Below are 26191 nucleotides of genomic sequence, written 5' to 3'. Positions count from 1 at the left end.
CCTACACAGAAAAATATGTTAAATACACAAAAACAATAAAAAAAATTACACACATACTTAAAACTTGCACGCAACCACCCACTAATATAGTTTACAAGCATATAAAGAAAACAAATTTTCCTACACAACCACTAGAATACACATACTTTTAATATCTTAAATAGTTATTACACAAAAAAAAAACATAATAGCTTCATTTGGATTTAACAAATGAAAATATTTAGAGAAATGTTTAGTGTGTAGGCTATTAAAACTGTGTGTAGGTATATTTCAATATAGTTCTTCAAGTACATAATTGGTTGTGTAGGTCGTTAAAAGTGTGTGTAGGTATATATTAATCTAGTTATTCAAACTAATATAAATTGTGTAGGTATATATTAGTTGTTTAGTGATATTTTATTTAATAGTTGTGTATGAATGATTTCACGGTAGGCAAATTTTGGTTTAATGTAGTTGTCCGTTTTTATGTCGTTTAGTAGTTATTACATTATTACACTTTGTCAATTTTGTAATCGTGTACATCATTAAATATGTGTGTGTGTATATTTATTACTTGGTAGTTTAATTATAAATTATATGAAAAAAAAACAGACTTTTCGAAAACATGTATTAGGATGTTTATCTTAAATATTATTGTAATCTTACGATTCGTTAAAACACCTATAAATGAATGTGAAATTTCAATGAATTTGCTATTTTGATATACAAAAAGGTTGATTTTAAATTTGAATTGATATTATTATAATTGTATTGAATTTTAAATCATAAATTTCTTTTTGTCTTTTGATTTAAAAAAAGAAGTTGATATGATGATACACGCATGAAAAAGAAAAATAATTGATAATATTCATAAAACTTAATATTAACAAATATAGAAAGTAATAATATGAACAAAATAAAACTTCCAAAACTTTAATTCTTACTAAATAAAAAACTAAAAATCTTTACAATTATACCCTTGAACTTAAATAATAGACAAAAACAAAAGAAAAAAATTGATGGGTTGTAATGATTTCTTACATTTCATGTAATAAAATGATTTCTCTCATGAATTTAAACCTATGTATATCTATACTATATTAAAATGGATATAGGAAGGATAATATAGTCATTTCACCCAAAACTCTTAAAAAGAAGAGTTTTACAACTTGTAAAACATCTTGTGACAAAACCAAACATATCCCGCGGGTTTTGAAATTCAAACTTGAATAACCCTAAGTAAAAGAATCACCTAGGGTTTTCAAATTCAAACATCACATCCTCTCTCTCACTCACCTGGATGAAGAAACAAACCCCCTTGTTTAATAGATCAATTTCATCTTCTTTGTTTGCTGCTTGATTTCTACCATTGATGATTCCAGATCCACCATCGCTGGTTGAAGAAGAGGAGGTGAAATCGTAAGATTGGATTTAAAGGCGCATTTGTTTTTTTCCCCTTCTATTTCATAACTGTTCATTTTATTTGTTGTTTTTGTATCTGTGTGTGGTTAATTGTATTGTTTTTTAGACTTGGAATGATTCTATTAGCTTGTTATTATTATTATTATTCTTTACTTCATAGTATAGGATAGAAAATGGAGTATTGATGTTGAATTCAAAAGAAGGAGCTCAATGGTAATGACTTTTCAAGTTTTATCCCAATTATTATTTTTTTATTTTTGGAGTTAAATACCAGTGGCAAATGTGTTAATTGTAAGATTGGATTATGAAAAACAGTAGTCTACTTTGTTATGTATATTGTTAATTGAGGGCTACCGTCCTGCATATGTATCTTACTGGCCTCCTATTTCACATGTTGGTTAATGTATATTTTGATTGTAGTAATTTTGAAAGTAGATAAGCACTTTTTAGTGTTTTGGATGAAGAAAAGCAAATCTTAAACACACCTTATAATGCCAGATTGCTTATAATTATTTGTTGGTTTATGGGCCAATCTATAAATGGATTGGTTCTTTTAATTTCGGGCTTTTTTGTAAAAAAAACTCATTAAACCCGTAACAAGACGAATCATAACATATGGTTCAATAGTTTGTTTAGATGTATGATGCTTACCATTTTGCTAAATTGTAGATCATTATTATATATGATGACAATGATTAAAGCCGAATATTATTGTGAATTTTAAAGTTGTTTTAATGTTTAAGTTTTGTATCTTAAGTTCTTAGCATCTCATATTTTTATGTTGTAAAACTTGAAAGATGTTGTTAAGCTTGAAATATATATTCTATTGCACTTGAAAGAAGGAAAGCTTTTTAGTTTTCTTGATGTCATGCCAATTGATTAGTTAATTCTGCATATTTATTATATAAACATTGATGTTTAAAGTCGGTTTCTATGTAATAGAATATATCTATAGTTGGTGACTAATTGTTTATAAATTTTTAGGCTACAATGAAGACTATCACTCTTAAAGAGGCGAAAGACAAGCTTGAAAAGTGTGTGGAAGAGCTTACATGGTGTTTGGAGTTGGAGAACTACCTAAGGGTAATTTAGTAATTTAATAAACACATAAATTAGTAATTTAATAAATCGTTGGTTTGTGTCAAAATGGACAGTTTTAAAAGGTATCAATTTGGTTCGTGTCAAACTGAAACCGTCTACTGATGGTTTCGGTCGCAATATGTTGACTCAATAGTCAACAACTTTGAACCTTTTAGATTTTACTATGATAGATTAATGAAAGAAAACATACATTATTTGGACAAGTTTTCGAAAAGCTCGTAGCTCAGCGGCGAGTCAGCTTGTGTTGTAAACGAGCTGAGCGTGACCCAAACTAAGCTTGGCTCGTGAGGCTTGTTTAAATTAAAGCTCAAGTAAGGAATATAAATTATAATTTAGAACATGTGCTTAAAGAGGATTTGTGTCAGAAACTAATGTTTTATGTGAGATTGTTATTTGAGATGTAGAGCTACCTGAATCTTCAAATGAAAGAAAAGGTTTAAAATGTTTCTTTTATGCTGAACCATTAAACATTATAGTATATTAGTGTAAATTATTCAGTTTTGAGTAAATGAGATGCATTTATATTGTTTCAGATTGCCATTTATGAAGTAATTATTATGGCCATAGTTTTAGCAGCATGGGCGGTTGTTGCAGTTTGTGTTTTATAGCAATACCAAACTGCAAAGACTTTAGAAGAGTTTAAATATTTTAACCTAACTATTTAAGACGTTAGAGATTGACCTGTTTGTGAAGACTTAGGGTCTTGGTTTAACTATAATCAAACGGGTCGTGTTAATGACAACCTGACGTGTTCGGTTCATTTAACTTTTAGAGAGCTCGAGCTCAGTTTATGAGTAGGTTTTCAAGCTCAAACTTGGCTCGTCTATTATCTATTAATTAATGCATGTATATTTATATTTTAGGTCTTTACAAAAACATAAAGCCAAAACCAAATCGTCGTTTTTTTTGAAGGATTTAATGATATGATAATGGTGTTTATGAAATAAATGGGGATCAAGATATTATGTTCTTGTGTTTTCAACTTTTATATTGTTCATCATGGATGGATATTGGGTTAATGGAGTTATTAAATATCTGGTTCTGCAGTTATACGAAGTAGAGTACGAGGTCCTCTATGGAAGCAATCTTCCTGGTTAGTTTTGACATCTTTTGTTATATTTTCAAGCAATAATATATATACATATTTTTGGTCTCATGATGCTAAAATAGAGAAATATGCAAGCTTTTATATCTTAATCTGTGAAAGTTAAGTTTCATGTTCATCATGCGTCATGCTAAGGTTACAATTGCTTTTGTAGAAGAGAAACAAGTTTGAACAAACTCACAATGAAAGAGAAACAAGTAATTACCAAGAAGTACTTTATGTTTATGAATAGGCAACTATTGATTAGATGATATATGTCCACTTTTACTATTTTTTCTTTAATTACTTTAGTAAAGAAAGTTAATAGCATTTAATATCTGTAAAAGCAATTTTTTTTTGTGAAAGATTCACGTGAATTTTGGTAATGCATGTTAAGCATTAGAAGATCATCGATGCTGCTTTTGAGTTTGTTAATTGTCAAAGGTAGTTATGTCATTTTTCATTAAATGATGTACGATCGTCACAACACGCAAGGCACAAATTCTTGTCGTCGCCGCATCGCGCGGGTTTCCTGCTAATATATATATATATATATATATATATATATATATATATGTATGGTTAGTATCATTTAAAAACTCCAAAAAAGTTAAGTACTTATAGAAACTCATAAGAAACAAATATTTTTTTTAATTTTTTTCATATATTAACATTGTTTAAGACTAGTTTTACCATATTTTATATATAAATTTGTTATTACATATATAAATCACAAGTTTACATATGTGCAAAAACTACTTTTCATAATTGTAATCGTAATTATAGATATAAAAAGTGATAAAACTACACTCAAATAAGTGTAACATACAAAAAATTTTATATATATATATAGGATTAGTATCATTACTTCAAAGGTTACTTTAAGTTCTTAAATAATTTAAGAGTTCTGTAATGATACTAATCCTATATATATATATATAAAAGGGTTCAAATAAGAATAAGAAGTTTCCTATGAATGGTAAGAACCAACAAAATTTTGACATTTGGCATTGCAAATGATGGTGAAAGAACAATTTTAGGAAACTATGTCGGTTATAATGATGAAAGAGTAATTTTAGGAAACTATATCGGTTATTGGTACTTTTAAATCTCAACCATTGATTAACATGATCCAATGGCTATGATTTATTATTAGTCTTCCTAGAAAACTACTTATTTTTAGAATAACCCTCCCATATATATATATATATATATCATCTAGCTATTTTGCATTATCATTATATGTACACACATATACAATAACACTAGTTGTTATAAACTAGTGTTTTCCTCGGCGCATTGTAAAACCCGAACAATGGTAAAACTCAAGCGTTGATGCGGCAAGTCGACTGAATTCGGTCGATTTCGGTTACTTGCGTTATTGTACCGGAACTAAGACAGGAAATAAAACAAAATATATATATATATATATATATATATATATAAATTGGCGTGAACCAATGGCGTGTCGTCGGTCGATAAAACTCAATCATTGGTAAAACCCAACAGTTTTCTACTCTGGACGTTAAGGCGGTGAGTGTACGCAAAGTTGGTCGGTTTTCGTCATGTTCGTTACGGTACCGAAACTAAAAAAATCAGCATTCGATCAGTTGCCGTTACAGTACTGAAACTAAACAAAATGCGATAAGTTTACGCGAATTTGGTCGGTTTTGTTACGCTCGTCACGGTAGCGTATCTAAAACAAAATAATAATTAAAAAAAAAAACAAAATTGACATTCGTTCGTTTCGTTAACGTTCATTATGGGCTGAAACTAAAAAAAATACCACCAATACGGTGTCGTAAGTGGCCCAATGGGGTCTTTGCGGCACCAAACTTCTAAATTGTTATATATAATAATTAAGTATACATTATAATTTATTTATAAAAGGAAATATGTCATAGAATAGTAACCAAGTTTCAAAAGTGTTTCATTTATGTCACTCATACACATTTTTTCAAAATCGGGTCACTAAATCTTCAAATCGAGTCTCACCGATTTTTTTGTGCGTCAAAGAAAGAAATGGAGGATAAGATGTGGGGGTCAGAATTTGCAATAAATGTAGTTAAATTTAAAAAATTTTAAAAAGCATTAATTATATTAAAATTTAAAGTCACAAAATAAAATTCACATCGCCACTCAACTTCAACATAAAAAAAGATAAAAACATTTTCTATGTGAAACAAAAAAGAAACATGCTAAAAAAATATGTTAAAACTTTTAATTTAATAAAATATGAAAGTTGAGTCACTTAATTTGACCATTTTTTAGAAAATAATAATTCTGAAACTTAAAGATAGGGGTGAGCAAGATATGGGTCGGACCCTTGAAACCCGGTTACCCGACTCTTAAAACCCTTAATTAGACCCGAATAAATAATATGGGTCGAGTAAAGGGTATTTAAATTTCACTTTAAAGGGTAAAAGGGTTTCATGGGTCCGACCCTTTTTCAAACCCTTGACCCATTTACTAGATAGACATACATCAGATTCACGATTAATCTGATATTTATGAGAAGTTTGTATTTCATATATGATTCATCAAAGATTCCCAACTACTAAGAAAAATAAAAATAAAGGGTTATACAATTGAATGGAAATATATATAAAGAAATCATGGAATTGTTCTCTACAAGTAATTTCTGAATGTGAATATTGTTTGCATCAGTTTAAATGATTGATAAACTTTCGAAGTTAGACTTTACTATGTTATTAAATAAAAGTATAATTGTTCTAGGATTCATATACTTAAGTCATTTATGAGATATGCAACTAGTAGTGCATAAAATGAGATGCGATTACTGTCGTAAAGGGTAAATGGTTGGACCATTGAAACCCTTATTTATACTCGACCCTTTTATTGGTTAGAGGGTAGGGTCTCGGGTCCAAGTTTCTTTCTAAAGAGGTAAAGGGTATTAGGTAAAGGGCCGGGTCTTACCCTTTAAAGAGTCCTACTTAAAGATGTTGGGCTTAATTATAATTTATAAAAGATTTCAGTTTATAAAAAGAAAATATCCTTCTTATTCTTCGTAAACCCTAAACTCTCTGCATTATTATTCGTTCTTCCAGATATTCCGACGACCACGCGGTCATATTTATCGTCTCTACGGTACTCCGTTGTCTTCCATACATTAATCCGTGATTAGATATTTGATTACAACTTATGCATAGCCACGTATGCATGCATGTTGTTATTATTATTCTTTTTCTAAGTATTTGTTTTTGAGAAAATTGGTTGATGTGTAATGTGTCATGTGTTTATTGGGAAACAAAAAAAAGTGGATATATGAAACTAAGTCGTAAACTATGTGTTTTGCATGAAAAAAAAAGATGTTAAAAATTATTTCTACAAATAAAGGTTATAAAAAAGTATATTAAAAAAAAATAAAATATTTTTAACTAAAGAGAGTGTTTTTGTTAGAAGATAATTTACTTGTGTTTATATGCAATAACCTTGAAAAATATTATGCACCTTGACTTATGTTAGTTAAAGTGAGTTTTTATGAGAATTTTACATGCAAAATTTAAAAGTGAGTTTTTTTTATGAGAATTTTACATGCAAAATTCATGTTTAATTCCTTGTTCTCCACTTTATTGTGGTTCCTTAATGAATCTCCATCCTTTGTCTCATACAAGCATGTGTTTTTTTTATTTACATTTACAATTATACTATATATATGCTTAATTATTTGCACACCGTGAACTGATTCATGTAATGTGATTAATATGGAGTTGAGATGATTATGTTAGAGGTTATTAAGTAGTGTGGTTTGGTTTTACATGTGGACTCAACATTAGTTCACATGTGAAACCGGTCTTTAATCCTTTAGATCATAATAATGTAATAAATGGTTGGGATAATTAGAGAAGATTTAATGTTTGTGATAACATATGCTTAAAATGATAAAACTAGTAACCATTTTTTATAACCTTGTCTTATAATAAGTTCATTATAGACTGTATATAGGATTGAAAACCAGACATCAAACAGAAGATGGATACGAGTAACTTGACGCCTACTCAGGGTTCAAGTGGCGCTGATGGTGACACCACCATGGAATCTGATGATTGGAGGGATCAACTGCAAGCAAATAGATGAGAAACGATCAAAAACGCCATGTATATTTCTTGAGCAATATATTAATATTTGGTTTTGCTTACCTGGTTGAGTGTCAAGTGACACTTTTGCTTTGTAAAATGATGTTTTCCACTTGCTTTTTGAGTGACATGTGTTGACCTCGTGTAGAGCGGATCACTTGAACAGCTATATTCCGTTCTCTGGACACAAGGAACTACAGGAACTTAAGAAAATAGCCGAGCGGGTTGAAGAGGAGATCTATACTGCTGCCACAAGCCAGGTTTGTTGGGGGGTTTTTTATATCTTGTTTGTCGTACAACGTAATGTGTTGATCTATTGCTGGACCTAAAATCATGAAGCTTGTTTGGTTTGCAGCTTGAATATTATCAAATGATAGTCTTGAATTATTTGGCTATGTACATTGAATTACAAAAAAATCGCACGTTAAATCCAGGTATTAATTTCATATTACGCCATCATTCAATGTTTGCCATTAGTTTTAAATGCTTTTTTAGTATATTATTTGATGTTTCACCAATGGATAGGTTCTCCAATGATGCAGCAAGTAAAAAACTTAGGTCAACACGTTATTATTCGCGTGACATCTGATAATAACATTGGTTCAACTGGAATGCAAGGCTCTTCTAGCTTATCATCTGCATTTCCACCTGGCAGCGGAGTACAACACGCCTTGAATAATGCTGCTGGTCAAAATTCAAACTTGCAGAACATTCATAATATGTCTAGTGTCCAACAACTGTATCTTATTGAACAACAATATAACAATCGTTACAACTCCCAGAGTTATTTACACCAGCAGCAGTTGATATACCAGCAAATGGAGCAATCAAGTCTACTGCAGCAATCGCAGCAGTTACATTATAACTTTTTCGGGCAGCAAATGCCGCAGCAGCAGCCACCGCCCATGCATAATAGGCTGCAACAGCATGGGTTGATTGCTCAGCAAAATGGGCTTTCAAGTCTACAGCAGCCACCACAGCAGTTAAGTCGCCAAAATTTAAACCTGCAGAACATTCAAAATATGTCTCGTGATCAAGGAACGCTGCAATCTAATCAGACGCCAATTCAGCAACAAAATCAGGAGAGTTCAGCAGCAAATATGATGCCACAAATTATGCAATCGTCCCAGTTTGGCCAGCTGCAGCAGCCGCATATGGCTATGCCAGCCGCTTCATCAAGTAGAGTTTTTTATTTATTATTTTGTTACATATGTTTGATTTTGGTTATTGAACTATACTTTTAATAAGCTAATGCATGAAACATGTGCTCTTTTGTAGCACCATTAGATTCACAAATTCGACAATCGCAACCACAGGTGATACCACAGCATATGCAATCATCACAGCTTGGCCGGATGCAGCAACGGGTGGCTATGCCAGCGGATTCTTCAAGTAAACTTTTTATTTTGATTTAAAAGTATTGAACTATATTTTCAATAAGCTAATGCATCAAGCTTCTGCTCTTTTGTAGCATCACTGGATTCGACAGCTCGGTCTGGCTATCCAAATGACGGATATTGGCAGGAGGAAGTGAATCAAGAGGTGCTGTATGTATCTTACCTTTTTGTTTTAAAGCACCTGACATCACAATTTGCTTTTGATGTTATGACTTAGAATGATGATAAACTAAATGGCAATCATGTGTTTCACTAATATTTTACATGAACTTTGAGTGGAATATTAGTCTTTATTTTTATAGGCTGTTTGACCTTGATTTTTGTTCTTTCGATTACAGGCAAAAGCTATGAAGGACTTGCATAACTAGATTTGAATGATATTCACCAGAAGTTTATAATTTATGTTTAGAACCCTTAGTCGTTATGGTTTTCTTTTTCCTTTTCCTATCATCTTTTAGTACGAATATTGTGTTAATAATGTCATATATAAGTATGTTTTTAGTAGTTTATTTTAGTAAGTTTACATATATGCAACATGGACATTTATGTATTCAACTACTAGCCGCGTGTCTGCACGATGCGGTGGAGTTGCACGTAAACATGACTGGTGTTACTGTTTCTGTATGTGCGTGACTTCACAATAGTATGCGCGTAACCTGATTATAGTATGCTCGTATTGCAGCATTGGAAGCTTAACCGGTGTTGGTAAGCACGTCACACAACGATTGTGCGCACTCAGTCGGGTGTTGGTGCGCACGTAACGCTATATTGAACTCGTCTTGACCAGCAACCCGCTCCGTTTGACGATGTTCTAACCGAAATTCGTTATGACTTCACCCCTTTCAACCCAAACCCGTCCCGACCCAAACCAAATTAACCTTTTTGTATCGACTCATTCCAATCTTAACCTTTTAGACCTATGACCCAAACGGCTGAACCCACCCGATTTGTTTGTCAGTCTTTAATGGTAATCACGTAACACGTTAAATTTTTAAAATGAAAAAAGTATAGCATTACAATACTCAGAGCATGTTTGGGATTGAGTTTGAAAAATGTTTATTGGCTTATTGGTATTTTTAAGAAGCTAAAAAGTTTAAATGTGTTTGGCAATCACAAATAACTTTATTATTTTAGTTTTTTGAAAATGTTAAAAAGCAGTTTTTCAAAAGCCTCAAATCCTAACTTTTCAAAATGGTTTTTTTGAAAAAACACATAAGCCAATAAGCATTTTTCAAACTCAACCCCAAACATGCCATCAAACTAAAGAGAATAAAATACTCGTTTTTATGGTATAATGTTTTTAAAAAAATATTAGTGTGTGAAAAAGTTATTAACATTTAAACGTCGTCGGGTAGTTGATTTTAAGTAAAGACAGAATTACAGAAATTGTCCTTTATCTTTATCTCAAATTTCACTCGTGATCCTTTATCTTCAAAATTAATGTTTTTTGTCCTTTACGTTTCAAAATCCTACAACGTTTGTCCTTTAGTCATAACCCAGTTAGTTTTTTTAGTTAAATCATGTCACATGTCTTACACATGAGGGCAAATCGGTAATTTTAGCTGCTTTAAAAAATACATATCCAGTTATCCACACTTCACCTTCATCTTCTTGATTTATGAAGATTGAAAACACAGACACTCATTCTCTCTCTTCAACAAAACACAACCACCATGGCTACCACCAATGCTTGTGTACACACCACCGGATAACCACCACCAAGTTCGGCGCCATCTTCATATCTCTAAAAAAGCACCATCATCGCTGCCTGTTAACACCACCGCAGCCGGGTTAGATACCAAATCCAACCCCATCTTCATCTTCCGTCCCTCTGGCCAACAAATTCGTTAATAAAGAAGATGGTGGCGCTGTGGTGTCGCGGTATTCCGAGTGAAACCCCAGATCTGGTGTTTCAATCGAGAAACCCTAGATCCGGGCCACCATCTCCGTCGTCCGAAACATTTCCAGCCATAGATCCACTTGCCGACGGAGAGAAATGAGGTGAGGAGTTACAAATCCACTTGTCTACGGCGTGGTGTATGCACAAAAATCAATTGAAAAATGCCAAAGTTGCACATTTCTCGCCGGAAAAGCGGCGCACGGCAGAACATTACCCGCCGTCGCCGCTAGGTTTTGCCTTAAAAGTTTCTGTTCAAGCTTCCTTGTCATCCGTTTCAGCCGCGTTGCCATCCGTTCAAGCTTCCTTGCTGTGGTCGTCGATGATGGTGGTGGCTACAGGTGTGGTGGGCGGGGAGGGGAGGGGAATTACGAGAGAAAAGAAATGAGACGAAAAGCTTATTTTTGTGTTCCGAGTTTAACGAGAAAGAAAGGAAAATCAAGGAATTTACATATTTCATGTGTTCTCGAGTTGAGAGGAAAAGAAAAGAATGTTATAGTTTTACCAACTTTCCCCTTTAAATAAAAGTAAAATAAAATTAGTTTTAAGGGTAATTTAGTAATTGAAAAGATTTTCTCTCCTAATCTCTTCAATTTGAGAGGATGAATATATGTTTAAATTTTTTAGTATTTTTTGTCCCCTCTCTCATTCTCTCCTTAAAAAATCTCTGAACATGATATTTTAACATTTTCTCCTCTTTTCCTTCCTCTTCCCTCATTAAATAAAAGTAAAGAAGAAAATTAAAAAAAGGATGATATTACTGTTATGCCCTTACATGAGCTGGACATGGCCCAACTTAACGACGAAATTTAACAAAGTTAGGGCTAAAGGACAAACGTTGAAGGATTCTGAAACGTAAAGGATAAAAAACATCAATTTTAAAGATAAAGGAGCACGAGTGAAATTTAGGGTAAAGATAAAGGACAATTTATGTAATTTTGTCTAAAATAAATAAAGGGTAAATATGTAACTATTAAATTAACAAAATGTGATTAAAGTTATAGGACCAATTAACTTGTAATTATTTTTAAATAACTTAAAAATAAATTGATTTTGCTTTTGCTAAAAGACAAAATTATCAAAAGATAAAATTTCCCTTAAAATGTCTTAATCTTATGTGTGACACCCCAAAACCGGGGCTCAACAAAAAGTTGGATTTACACAAAAACAGAGCCTCTTTATTGATAAGCACAGCGGAAGTCTCAAGTATTTATTTAGAAACAAATGTACAACAAACTTGAACGAGGCTATGTTTATTAGAGTTCTTTGTGCCAAATACTGCTCGTGCCAAATAGCCACATGATGCATTCTACGACACTTACTACTTTATCCTGAAATACATGCTAAAACAAGTCAGCTTTCGCTGGTGAGTTCTAAGTTTATAATTAATAAACAATAAAGTATAAAATGCTTTAATATGTAAAATAAGTTTGGCACTGAAATTTATTTCAAGGTCACGGTTATAGATTCTTAAGCCGCTCGTCTGGTTTCGGTTACCTATTAGAGTCACCCACTCTACGGTAACCTCTACCTAAGCGTTGTTGGATTTTGGTTATCTATTAAAGCCACCAGCTCTACGATAACCTCACCCTTTACTCGTCAATTCCAATGTAGTCCAGCTACTGAAGTCTGGAGAGCTCTTAGCTCTCGGTGTTACGCTGTACAGTTACACTAATACCCCCAAAGCCTTAAGGTCTTACATGCGGGTTGTCCATCCCGCAGGCCCGTGGTACGAAACCACCCTCCAATGCCCATAAGGTCTTACATAGAGTTTCCCAGCCCGTAGGCCCCGTGGTATAATACCACTCATAAAAACATTTCAATTTAATTACCTTATGACCGTGCCAAGTCATTTCAATTTTTATACGTTTCTAAATCAATGTTTGTATGTAACAGTGCTAGTTGTGTTAAAACCATTCTATAACTTTAAACAAACATTTAAAACAAGTGAAGATGAGATCATAGGGACCTGAAAAGCATACTGTCTATATAAATAATTGTTTTAAACATTTATATATTATATATAAATATAAGGGTGTGTATCTCGACTAAAAATAATTAAAAATGCGGAGTCTTAGAAAATCATAATTTTATTACGTGATACTACATGAGCATGTATCTCAGCCCATAAATAATATTTAAAAAGGGGCAAGGTCAAAGAACTCACCTATTAGATGTTACCGCTAGTATAGTCCAAGCCTTGTAAATTAGTATCGTCTTTTATTTTTACAAAAATGTCATCAGAGTTGGCATGCCTGAATATATACCAGGAATACTCTAAGTTATCTAACGAGTCATTAAATACTAAGATAACCTACTAACTAGTTGACACAGTTCGTAAATATAATCTTCTTATTTATAAACCGCTTGAATACATATGAACTTATTTCTCATATATAAAACATGTTTATATTAGTTTGGTGTCCACGTTACTTTTATGTGTGATACAATATATTTTGTTTACATCTTTATTTAATTATCTTCTTGATGTCTTTTACCATTGTTATATATTATAAAACTCATTTTTAACAACTATATGTAATCGAAAGTTAAACTTTATCACTAGTCAATATTAACTATTCAATATTTTTACCAAATTTCATAATTAAAAAGGTTTATACCAGCTTGTTAGAATCATCCGGACATTATAACCACCACAATATCGATCATCACCGCGAGACCCATTAATTTTACCATAACCGTCGTGTCTCCGCCATACCATCGTTGTCACGCCTCCGTTACGTAAAACCGTCACCATAGTAACGGTGCCAAGACAATCGTTGATCACCATCTTCGGCCGCCTTTAACTACCGTTCCCATCACCCTCAAACAATGATGGCACCCGTCATCTTACCACTGCAGTGACCATCGTCGCTGGCTACCATTTTCTTTTTCACTCTTGACTTCCTTTTTCTTTTTACTGTATTTCTCTCTCTATATTATTATTATTATTATTATTATTATTTTGAGATGAGGTGAATAAATGAAAGCCTTAAAACTCAATGAATATGTGAAGGTATGTATATTCATATAATATGGTGATATATATATACACATAATATGGTGATATGGATGAGAGCTTCATAAAAAGGAAAGGCATATTTGGGGGAGGTGTTAAATATCCAGGGGAGGTTTTATACACCTACGTGACTTCACAAGGGATGTTGCTTTGTGGCTTCAAAAATGATGATTCATTTGTTGGATATTTAAAACAAATAAAGATATGATTCAAGAAAAACTTGGCCTGCACTCATCATTCAATGTTTCATAGTGGCTCCTCCAAGCTAATATAAATTTCTATAACTATCCTTAAATTTTAATTTGAATGTTAACTAAACCTTCAACTTATATTAAACTTTTAAAAGTGGGTGTCACATTATGCATTATAATTTGTAATAAAAGCAACAAGTTTGATACCTATTAAATATTAAGAGGTCACTCATTCATGCTTTATATATAGTATAGATATTCATCCAAAATCTATTTTATTTAAATTACTACCGAAATAACTATGTAACTGTAACACCGCGTCTTTTACCCTCTTTAATTTAAGCTTAAAAGTAATAACTTAGGAAGTACAGGGACCAAAAGTGCAAATTCTGAAAATTTGTTCCCATCGCGATACGCGACGGGGTAACAATCAACCCATCGCGTAGCGCGATGGGCTTGGTGAGTCACCGGACACGTGTTGAACACCGTGTCGACACGTGGCACAATATGACAGGCCACGTGTCATCACCGCATAAGGCGGTGTAAAATGGCGGCGTCGCAATACGCGACGGGCCACAAGGGACCTGTCGCGTATCGCGATAGGGTTCAAAAACGGCTATAAAAGGGGAGGAAGGGTATGAACCCCATTCATCCCAAACTCACCTTCATTTTTCACATAGTTAACCTAGGGAGGCGTGCCCAATAGTCGTGACGAGCTGACGTGCCATTTTCTCGTAATATGTGCAAGAAATGAAGTTGGAATTAAGCTAGCAATCACATAAGCGAGTAGATCAAGTCTTGCCTTATCGTGTTATCAATCTAAGCATCCGAATTAAGGTAGGAGTTATGTTTAAGTTATTTGAATTATAGCTTAGACTATCAATCGAGGCTATGGTCTTTAACCTTGATCATATTTTACAAACATTCATTCACAATCATATTTTCATAAAACGTTACTTCATGATGAAGTAATGTTAAACAAAAGAGATATTTTGATGGGCATGTAGTAACTGGAAGGGGGATATCATTAGTAGTAAGTTTCTTACCTAAGGAAAAGTAATTCGCATAAATCCCAATCAACCGGGGGACCCGTTTACTTACCTGGAGAAACTTACCAACGTGATAGAACCTATTAGGCCAAAGCATGCTATATCAAACGTCACATAAAACTAAGTGTTTTCATTCACAATCAAAGATAAACGATTTCAAGGTTAAGCTTACAATCATAGCTTAACATCATTCAAAACATTCATACGAACCTATTTATGTATAGGTTAATATCATTCACAGTCAATCAATCAATCAGTCAAGGTTTACAACACCGACGGTACAGGTGAATACGTTCAAACCTTTTCAATCAGTCAAAACATAATTATACTCAATGAGACGAACGGGTGTTTGTCTTAACGAGTCAATCAAATGTCTACATGAGATCGAGTAATCTCTAAAACACTATAATACAAAGTAGAGAATAATATCAACTCAGACCGAATACGCATGTGTCTGGATCCAAACATAACTGTTAAAGCTCAATCAATCAATCAAAGGCAATGAAGCCACGAGCTTAAACGGTCATGACCAGTTCTCAGTTTAGGGCCGTTTGGCTCGGGGAATACCGTTGTGTGTGTAGGGCAGTGGTACATATACCGGAAGTAGAAATGTTTCCGCTGAGATTGTCAAGAAAACTACAATTGTATTGTAATCGTCATTCAAAATGTTTTATTGAGTCATACGTGTTCACCAGCATATAGCTAACGTATTTTTCCAACCCATTGCAGGTAATTAAGCATAAGTAGCATTAGCAAGGATTGGAGTCTTAATGAAGATAGAAGCGCGTACAAGATGGCTCCATTTTTGATATAAAATCCTTGTAATATGAAAACATATCTTTTGTAAACCAATACTCGGGTATTTAATTTCCGAGTAAATTTTCAATGTAAATTAATAATATATTCAACCTAAAGTCTTCCGCTAAAATTAACCCATAAATTCTGATATATTTACAAAACAGGTACCAACTTGTCGTCACACGCCTAGGCCCTAAGTCGGGGTGTGACAGTAACTTAATCAAAATGGTTCCTCGGCCTCACCTTGCCCGACTATATGTTCGTCCACCGCACTCTTGTACGCCGACCTACCCCTTTGATAGTCGCCACCACCACAAAATCGTGGCCTCATATCCAAACTCGCCACCATATTACTTGCCATTTATACGACTTCAATAACTTTTTAACAAATGTTAAACAAAAAATAATCAATCAATCAAGCCCTGTATATCCCACCGCATAGCACGCTATCGGTAGGGTCAGGGGAGGGTGAGATGTAGGCAAGTCTTTCCTCTATCCGTAAGAATAGAGGAAAAAAATCAAACGTGTTGTTTTTCAAACAGCTAAACCGATTACAAAATAGTGTGAAAAAAAATTATAAAACCGTAAAACGTACACCTATCATGAAAAACAAAACCCGTGGCTTGTAGACTTGCAGTGGGCATAGGGTTGTAAACGAACCAAACCGGATAATGTCTTGTTTATGTTCATCCGTTAAACTTTTATCACAAAACAAATGGTTCGCCAACACCTGATCAAATGAAATTTATTGTTTGAACTTGTTCACGAATGGTTCACGAATACAAATGAACATAACAATGTTTTATTTGATTTTGTTTACCGACAATATAGATCTCTCGGAAACAACAAAGTCAAACTCTAAAACCGACTTGACCAAGTTGAGACTAAAATAATAATAAATTCATATAATATTGTAATTGATTATATTATTGTTATTAATATTAATATTAATATTAATATTATTATTATTATTATTATATAGTAATGTAAGTTATAATTGTTTGCTTCAGTTTCCTTCCTTCCTTCCTACCATCAGACGCGCCGGAAAAAACAAACGATCACGTCAATTTGCTTCCGGCAACCAAAACCCTAACTCCGACGAACGATTAACCACTGGTACATAGTTGCTTTGATAGTTAGATCGATCGTCTACTCTTAGATTGCAAATTTGGTTTAATCTGATACCTGCAGTACTATTACTGCAAACACGTAATTTTGATTTCTGTATAGTATCTATACTGATTGTTGCATAATTGATGTGATCACGTTCTGTTTTGATGTGTATAAAGAAGAATGATGATGATGTCATAACATAAGATGATTCTGATTACATGAAACCATTTGTTGTACAAATCACATGCCTTAAAACATGTAATAATAAATTAGGGCTACAGATATTAATTAAATCACAAGATAAAAATAGTCTTAAACACGCGCAATGGCGAAGCTCGGTCAAATATTTTTCAGACGAAAACGGGTAAATTTGCAATGCGTGTAAAAATTTTGAGACGAAAACGCATAAATTTACACCATTGAGCAAAAAAACAGAACTCTGGGTAACAATACAAGCTCCGCCCTTGTACGTGCATAGCCGGCACTGGAATGCGTGTAACCGGCATTTAAACACATGTAGCCGGTACCGGTTACTCGTGCGGAACACTGGGTTAAGCCGGTGTTGTAGAACTTGCTAGGCGTTAGTCGGGTGGTAGGGTGGGGACTAGGGATTATTCGGCAACTAATCGGGAGGGGAGGGACTAGCGAATAATTGGGGGTTAAACAGATCCTAGTCGGGATTTTTACAACAATGGTTAAATGCGTTCAGAGTTCAGGTTACGCGCGTTGCGTGGCACCGGAAAATAAAAATACAGTGAGTAGTATTTAATATAAAAAGCATAGCCTAAAGAAATCTTGAATTTGTATCTTTTTTCTGGAGTTGGAAGCCTTGGAATACTTGAACTGAAAATTATTAAAGTGGCATCTGATCTATTATTAATTCTTGTCTTACAGTAATTTCATTTTGGACTGTCACAACAGGATTTATAATCAAGCATTAATTAGAAGATGGATACAAGTAATGAGAGACCTACTCAGGGTGCACATGGCGCTGTTGGTGAGATCACCATGGAATCTGGTGACTGGAGGTCTCATCCACAACGACAACTAATCATGAACAAGATGTGTGTCCTTGTATTATTCATTTTAATTTTGTGTGTAAAATTTGGTTATGCTAACCTGCTTCAGTGACTGGTTCGCTACGTTTTTATTTTTAAAATGTTGTTTTCCTCTTGTGATTTAAATTTGCATTAGTTTGACCAACATGTATTGACCTTGTGTAGATTGGATATCTTGAAAAAGCATCTTCCTTTCTCTGGATATGAGAGACAGCGGGAACTTAAGAAAATAGCTGAGAGGGTTAAAGAGGAGATTTACACAGCTGCGACAAACCAGGTTTGCTGTGTTCTTCATATTATATAAATAGTTTTGCAGCTTTTGGTTATTGCCTTTTTGCTAATGTGGAATGAAGAGTTTGCAACTCTTTAGGAAGTGATATCATGTTTGTTGTAGATTGTAAGATATTTCTGGACCTAAAATGATGTAATTTATTTGGTTTGCAGTCTGAATATTCACGGAAGATATGCTTTAATATGCTGGCCACTGAGACTAGATTACAAAATCCCATGTCAGGCCCCTCAATTTCTCAAACGGACAATCTAACTGGGGGAGATTGGCAAGAGGAAGTTTACCATAAGGTGTTGTATATGATCTTATATTTCTTATATAGCAGTGAAAGAACGTGACATCACAAAACTATGTCACAATATGCTTTTGAGTTGAATAAAAGCATCACCACTAATACTGTTTATTTGAATTGCATTGGGGTTATGACTTAAGTTTATTAGTAAACAAAAGGGGAATCATTTGTTTTTATTAATGTTTATAATAATCAGTGAGACGGAATATTAAATTCTTTTTAATTACATGCTCTAGCCTCTTTGACATTGATTTCATTTTTTTTTTCTGATTACAGATAAAAGCTATGAAGAAACTGTATGAACTAGAATCTAGTGATTGGAGGGCTGGGTTGAAAGCTGAAGTACGACAACAGGTCGTGAACAAGATGTATGTGCCTATATTATTCTTTCTAATTTTCTATCCTTCTTTGCTTCAAAAATTTTGTTATGCTGATTGCCAATTGTTTGGTGTGACTGGTTCTCCAAACTTTTAGTTTAGAAAGTGATGTTTTCCTTCTGTATTTATGCTTATTATTTGCATTGTTTTGACCGACACACGATGACCTTGTGTAGGATCAAAAGTTGGCATCATCCATCCCTTAGACCCGAGGAACTACAAGAACTTAAGAAAATAGCTGTGAGGTTTGAAGAGAAGACCTATATTGCTGTTAGAAGCCAGGTTTGAAGAGAACTTAGTTTTGTAGTTTTTGCTTTTTCTCTTTTGTTGAATGAAGATTTTACAGGCCCTCATGTACAGATGATCTAAGTACTTCAAAATAGGAGCAACAAATTGATATCATGTTTGTTGTGTACTACTGTACTGTAATGTATTGTAGGACATAATATCATGTAATTTATTTGGTATGCAGGCTGAATATCTATGCAAGATATCCTTGAAGATGTTGAAAATGGAGAATAGTTTAAAATATCCCATGCTGTCAAACTCTACTGCTGATAGTGATAACCCCTTAGATCCAGGTATTTCATAATACACTCTTTTCTCGGTGATGCAGCAAGTACATTATTTGATGTTTCTATGATGAATAGGTTCTCAGGTGATGCAGCAAGTGAACAACCAAGGGCAACAGTTTTCTATTCCTGTGACAACTAACAATTTTCAACAAATAATGTCACAGAGCATGAACACTAATATTGGTTAAATTGGAATGCAAGGCTCTTCTAGTTTATTATCTGGATTGCCACCTGGCAGCGGCTTACAACAACGTCCCATGGCAAATGTTTCTGGTCAAAGTTCAAACTTGCAGAATATTCAGAACATGTCTGCCCAACAAAATACTGTAGGAAATATAGTGGGGTACAATAATTTTGCAAACCAAAGACAAATTCCAGGGCGCCAACAACTTACTCCTCAACAGCTACCGCAGCAACAGCCACAAACTCAAAATTCACATTATCTTTATCGACAACATTTGCAACAAATGGCAAAACAAGCACACGTTCAGCAGCAACAGCAAATGAGGTCACATATGATGCATAATTACATTGGTTCAAGTGGAATGCAAGGCTCGTCTAGTGTATCTTCTGGAATGTCACCTGGCAGCAGCTTACCACAATCCATGGTAAGTGTTTTTCGAAATTCAAACATTCAAAATATATCTCATGTTCAAAGAAGCCAGCTTATTGAACAACAATATAACTACTCTGACGGGCAGCAACAGCCAATGCTGCATCAGCAGATACTGCAACAGCAGAAGCTACAACAGCCGATGCTGCAACAGCAGATACTGCAGCAGCAGAAGCTACAACAGCCGATGCTGCAACAGCAGATGCTGCAACAGCAGATGCTGCAACAGCAGAAGTTACAACAGCAGATGCTGCAACAGCAGAAGCTACAACAGCCGATGCTGCCACAACAGAGGAATGCCGTCCAGCAAAATCAGCAGAGGTTGAAACCTACTGAGGGTGCAAGTGCTACTGTTGTGGACCCCACCATGGAATCTGGTGATTGGAGGGATCAACTGTCAGCAGATTCACGGGAAAGGATACAAAAAAGGATGTATGCACTTATATTAATCCTTATAATATCTTATCTATTGTGCTCTAAAAACTGGTTATGCTGGTTCTCTGCACTTTTATTTTGTTAAATGATATATTCCACCCGAAATTTCTGCCAACTATTTGCATTCTTTTGACCAACATTTGTTGACTTTGTGTAGAATGGATACCTTGAGGAGGCATCTTCCGTCTTTTGGAGAACAGGAACTTAACAAATTTGCCAAGAGGATTGAAGAGGGGTTCTATGCTGTTGCCACAAGCCAGGTTCCTTATGTTCTTTAATATTATATTAATAGTTTTCTAGTATTTGCTTCTTCCTTTTTTTCCGTTTTGGATTGAATATTTGGCAAGTTATGTCATGTTTTTTGTATACGATAATGTATCGTGGGACCTAAAGTCATGTATTTTATTTGGTTTGCTGTCTGATTATTTACGGAAGATATCCTTGAAGATGCCGACTATAGAGAATAACTCACTAATTCATGTATAGTCAAAATCCGTTGCTCAACATAACATGATGAATTCCATACAGTCCTTTTTGTAGTCTTGAGTCTTGTCCCGGGTCAAAGTAGCAGTATGAACTCCTTATAGCAGGTCTCAAGTGGTTCTTCACAAAAAAAACAGTGAGTGGGCCTCAGAGTCTGAATTTTCAGATTGTATAATATGTTGGAGTGCTGCTTAATCTTGTTATCTTCTTTTGAAGTTATGTTACCAAGTACAGTTTTTGCCTTCTATGCTTTACATTTGCATATTTTTGAAAAAAAAAACTTATCGAAACTTTCATTTTGTATGAGAAAGCCGCCGTTTATGATTTTATTAACTTTAGTCATTAGACCAAGTGTGCTGGAATACCGCCTCATGCCACATCCCTTAGGATTCCTTATTTTTACCTCCTTATGACTTATTAACAGAAGTCATAACTCATAAGTTACAAATGTGGAACTTATCAACATTTCCTCTCACATAATAAGGAAACTCAAATACTTTTTAATTAATTTATTATAAGTTATAAGCTATAAAGAGGTAAAAATAAGGAATCTCGAACGTGTAGGGTGTCTAGGGCGGGAAGGATATTGTCAGTTTTTTTAAAAAAAAAAACAAAAAGAAAATCTAAATACACAATGTTGTTTGATTTGTTTCATGAATGTTATGATATAAGCTCTAATGAAAAACCGAGTTGGTTTCGAAATAAAGTGGAGTGAAAACAATGCCCAATGGTCTTTAGCAATTTAACCATGACTAATTTTTATTATATAATTATACTTATGATTATACTTTATTCTATTATAGTTATTAGAAATATCAAAATTAAATAGCTATTTCAAGACAAATAAATTATTTATTTCAACTATATAAATAAATAAAACAAATAATATTGGTTACTATTATTTATTTTTGAATGTGAAATCAAGAGTCTCTAGTATGTCATTAGAAAGAATAATACTAATTTAAACAATTTTATATAATTTTTTTAAGCAAACCAACATACCAACATAATCCTAAATACTTCTACAAACTAATGTACAGTTATACATGTACTTTTCAAAATATAAAAAATTAAACTACATAAAGGAGAGAGAGTGAGATACCTTACCACTGCAATATGTCCATAACTTTATTGATAACATTTTTTTTTTTCTGTTGGAACCTGTAATTTTCTTATGTGTTAGGTCATCACACTCTATAAATTTGAAGAACTTCGTTGCTCACTATGACCAGATTATGTTATCTTAACCAATATTATTTGTTTTATTTATTTATATAGTTGAGATAGATAATTTATTTGTCTTGAAATAGCTACTTAATTTTGATATTTCTAATAACTATAATAATAGAACAAAGTATAACCATAACGCCGACTAGGGGTGTTCATCGAGTCAACCCTCAAAAAATATCTAAACCGCAACTCGACCCTATTAAAGTTCGGGTTTCGGGTTTGTCAGGTTAATTGGGTTAACCATGTTACTTTATAATTTTAAGTTGTTTTTTTATGTTTGTAACTTGCAGGTTGCAAAATTTCTCATTCCACTCAATTTTCAATTTCTTTTACAAGTAATTGTCTTATAATTACATATATAGACTTGTAAACGAACCAAACAGAAATGAACAACGACATGTCCGTGTTCTTTTATTTAACTTTTAACGAACACGAACACTTAATCGAACAAATATTTGTGTTCATGTTCGCTAGTTTAAAACTAAATATGTTCGTGTTCGTTTATGTTCGTTTATTTAAAATCTAAACGAAGAGTTCATGAACATAAATGAACATAATTAAACAAAGATAAACAAACATGAATGAACATATATGTACATACATTAACGAACACAAACATACATTCATGAACATAAATGAACGCATTTAAATAAACACAAACAAATATAAAACATATTAGGGTGATATAATTACTAAATGCAAAAAATATTTAATGATTTTCTATTAATATGTGAACGAACATGAACGAACGTAAACAAACTTAAATGAACGATTATAAATGAACGTTCACAAACATTGATGAACGAGTGAAACATGTGTTTATGTTCGTTCTTTTAATTAAAAGAACACAACGTAAATGAAATATTCGCTGAATGGTTCACGAACAAACAGAATAATTAACTTCTCTATAAAGCTTACATTATTGTCTTTATAGTGTTTGTTCACCTTTTAATTATTGTATATAAAGTAAAGTATTACCACTAATCGGGTTAACCCGAAACCCGACTTTTTTCCCAAAATGAATCCGAAACCCGACCCTATTAACAATTCAGGTTCAGGTTAATACTATTTGACCCTATTTAACCCGTCCGGAATTTGCTTATTCAGGTTCAGGTCCGGAATTTGCTTATTCAGGTCCAGGTCAGGTTAATCGGTTTGGGTCATTGCGAAAATGATTCTTTTTTAAATTTTAAAATTATTTATTTGCTCAACTGAGGCAAGCAAGTTCCTCTACTGTCTGTCTTCTCCGGTACAAGAACCCTACCACTCGAGCATCCGAATGACTGGTAGGTATGTACGCTATGCTGCCTACACGCTTTTTAGCATCAATTCTTATTAATTATTAATAATTTCTTCGTGTTACAATAGGATTGAAAATCAATTCAGCGAAGAGAAGATGATGAATACTAGTAATTGTATGGAATCTAGTGATTGGAATAAGACTCAATTGCAACGGAAAACCATCGTCAACAAGTTGTATGTACTTTATTATATTAGTATTCTCTTTTATTTGCTGGTTTATTATGCTTTTATTTTGTATAATTATGTGCTTTCATGAAATTTTTGATAAATATTTGCATTATTTTGAGTGACAAATCTACTTTATTATAGCGGTGTGCACGGCTCGGTTATTAACCCCAACAATTGGTTTTCGCTCAATTGGTCGGTCTATTCAGTTTTCGGTTCGGTTAATACCTAAATTCAATTTTGAGCTAAAATTTCAACTTTGAAGGACATGAAATGGATGGATAAATACATGAAATAGAGGTATAAAAGCTAGAAATGTATGACAATATGAATGGTTCGGTTCGGTTAACCGAGGGTGCAAAAAATAACCAATAATTGCTTTTCGGTTTTCGGCCAATTTCGGTTCGGTTTCATCTGTTTTCGGTTCAGTTATTGCTCACCCCTACTATATTATGTGTAGAATGGATACCCTGAAGAGGCATCTCCCATTCACCGAATACGAGAGACTAAAGGAACTTAAGAAAATAGCTGAGAGGGTTGAAAAGGAGATTTATACCGCTGCCACATCCCAGGTTTTGTAGTTTTTGGTTATTGGCTTTTTACTTTTATGGAATGAAGATTTGCAGTTCTTAAGGACAAGTGATAATATGTAGTTTATTTTGTTTGCAGTCGGAGTATACGCGGAAGATATGCTTCATGATGCTGACTATGGAGACTAGATTAGAACTTCCTATACGCTCAAACTCTGCTGCTTTACATAATAATGTAAACCCCTCAGTATCATTAGATTCGACAGCAAATAGCGGAGGTTGGCGAGAGGAAGTGTATCAAAAGGTAATCGGAAGTGTATACAAAAGCTCTGTAAATTATCTTACCTATATCTTTTAAAGCACCTGAGGTTCTTACATTGCTTTTGAGTTGAACAAAAGCATTACCATCGTTAAAAGGTGCTGTAAATATTCGTGATACAATATATCGATAAAATGTCAAGAGCACATATAAAACTTTGGGTGTAATCGCTGTCATTCTTTTTTATACTAGATTTTTTTGTGATTTTTTTTGTTTTGAAGTTTTGACTTAAAACGAGAGGAAACTAAAGGGGAATCACATATTTTTACTAATGCTTTTGATGTACATGAACTATAAGTGGGATTATTAATCTCTTTCCAGTTATAGACTCTATAACCTTGCTTTCTTGTTTTTTTTTTCTATTGATTACAGATAAAAGCTATGAAAGAGTTGTATCTGCTGGATTCGACAGCTCAGATGGGCAATCAAAATGGTGATGATTGGCAAGAGGAATTATATCAAAAGGTGTTGTATGTTATTATTATCTTACATTGTTTTAAAGTAGTGAAAGCACGATTTGCTTTCGAGTTGAACATACACTACTATTCTAAACCAAAGCTTACTTTTGCTTCTTCGTTTTTTGGCACTGATTATCTATCTGAGTTAAAAAGCTGTTACTGAAAATTTCAGTTAAATGTCCAGAGCGCATTCAAGTTTTTGCAGTTATTACTGTTCTTTTCAAATAGCATCAAACAACTAAGGGGAATAACGTATTTTGAATATCATTTGTTTTCCAACGTTTTACAGATAAAAGCTATGAAGGAACTGTATCTGCCAGATTTGACTGACATGAACCAGCAACTCGTTTCCAAACTGCATCAGGTAAGTTAATGGCTCATATTAAAAATGGGAATATTTTCAATTTAAAAACCATATAGAATTTAGAATGCATTCAGAAAAAAGACATTTGTTGAAAACCTTTTGTTGTCCAGTACAATTCTCTTCCTCAGCAACCAGAAAACGAGCGACTTGAGAAACTGAAAAAAATTAAAAATGTGCTGGAGTTTTTCATGCAATTCTTACAAATCCCTAAGCATCGAATGTTAGCTATTTATAAAGACAAACTACCCACATATGAGAGGCAGATTATTTTTGCCATCAATTTGAGGCGGAAACCAGCGGCCTCGCAGCAGCAAGCACAAGCTTGACCCGGGCTATAATAGTTGTATTAACACTTTTGACAACATAATATGACAAGTGGACCCAGCAATTGAGCTTTCATGTTGCATGATATCTTGGGGGTGATACTTATCTTTTTATCTTTGTTTAAACTTATGCTATCCTGGGAAGTGTGTGTATATAGAAGAATGTTACACTAGAATGCCTTTTAATGTAAGTATTGTATAAAAAGTTTTAATGGGTTGTAAATAGGTTTG

At 33.5% G+C, this 26191-nt stretch overlaps 1 protein-coding gene and 1 pseudogene across 2 annotated transcripts in view; both read left to right on the top strand.

The window, feature by feature from the left end:
• Positions 1–26191, top strand: part of LOC143626187 (uncharacterized) — a 124768-nt pseudogene that overhangs the window by 77739 nt on the left and 20838 nt on the right. The window contains exons 11-14 of the transcript XR_013152390.1: positions 19681–19744; positions 19814–20346; positions 20482–20783; positions 20944–21046. The product of XR_013152390.1 is annotated as an uncharacterized LOC143626187 (transcript). The remainder of the gene's footprint in view (positions 1–19680; positions 19745–19813; positions 20347–20481; positions 20784–20943; positions 21047–26191) is intronic.
• LOC143626232 (mediator of RNA polymerase II transcription subunit 15a-like) lies at positions 17763–19440 on the top strand. Its single transcript, XM_077096383.1, has 4 exons — positions 17763–18211; positions 18371–18482; positions 18650–18784; positions 19063–19440. Exons 1-4 carry the CDS (start codon positions 18096–18098, stop codon positions 19258–19260), a joined length of 561 nt encoding a protein of 186 aa, XP_076952498.1. The 5' UTR covers positions 17763–18095; the 3' UTR covers positions 19261–19440.

This window comes from Bidens hawaiensis, unplaced genomic scaffold (genome assembly GCF_021521415.1).
Source record: "Bidens hawaiensis isolate Kalapana, Puna unplaced genomic scaffold, B.hawaiensis_p1.1 tig00004283_1, whole genome shotgun sequence".
NCBI lineage: Eukaryota > Viridiplantae > Streptophyta > Magnoliopsida > Asterales > Asteraceae > Bidens > Bidens hawaiensis.
The sequence above is the reverse complement of the archived record's forward strand: the minus strand, read 5'-3'. Positions and strand labels throughout refer to the sequence as shown.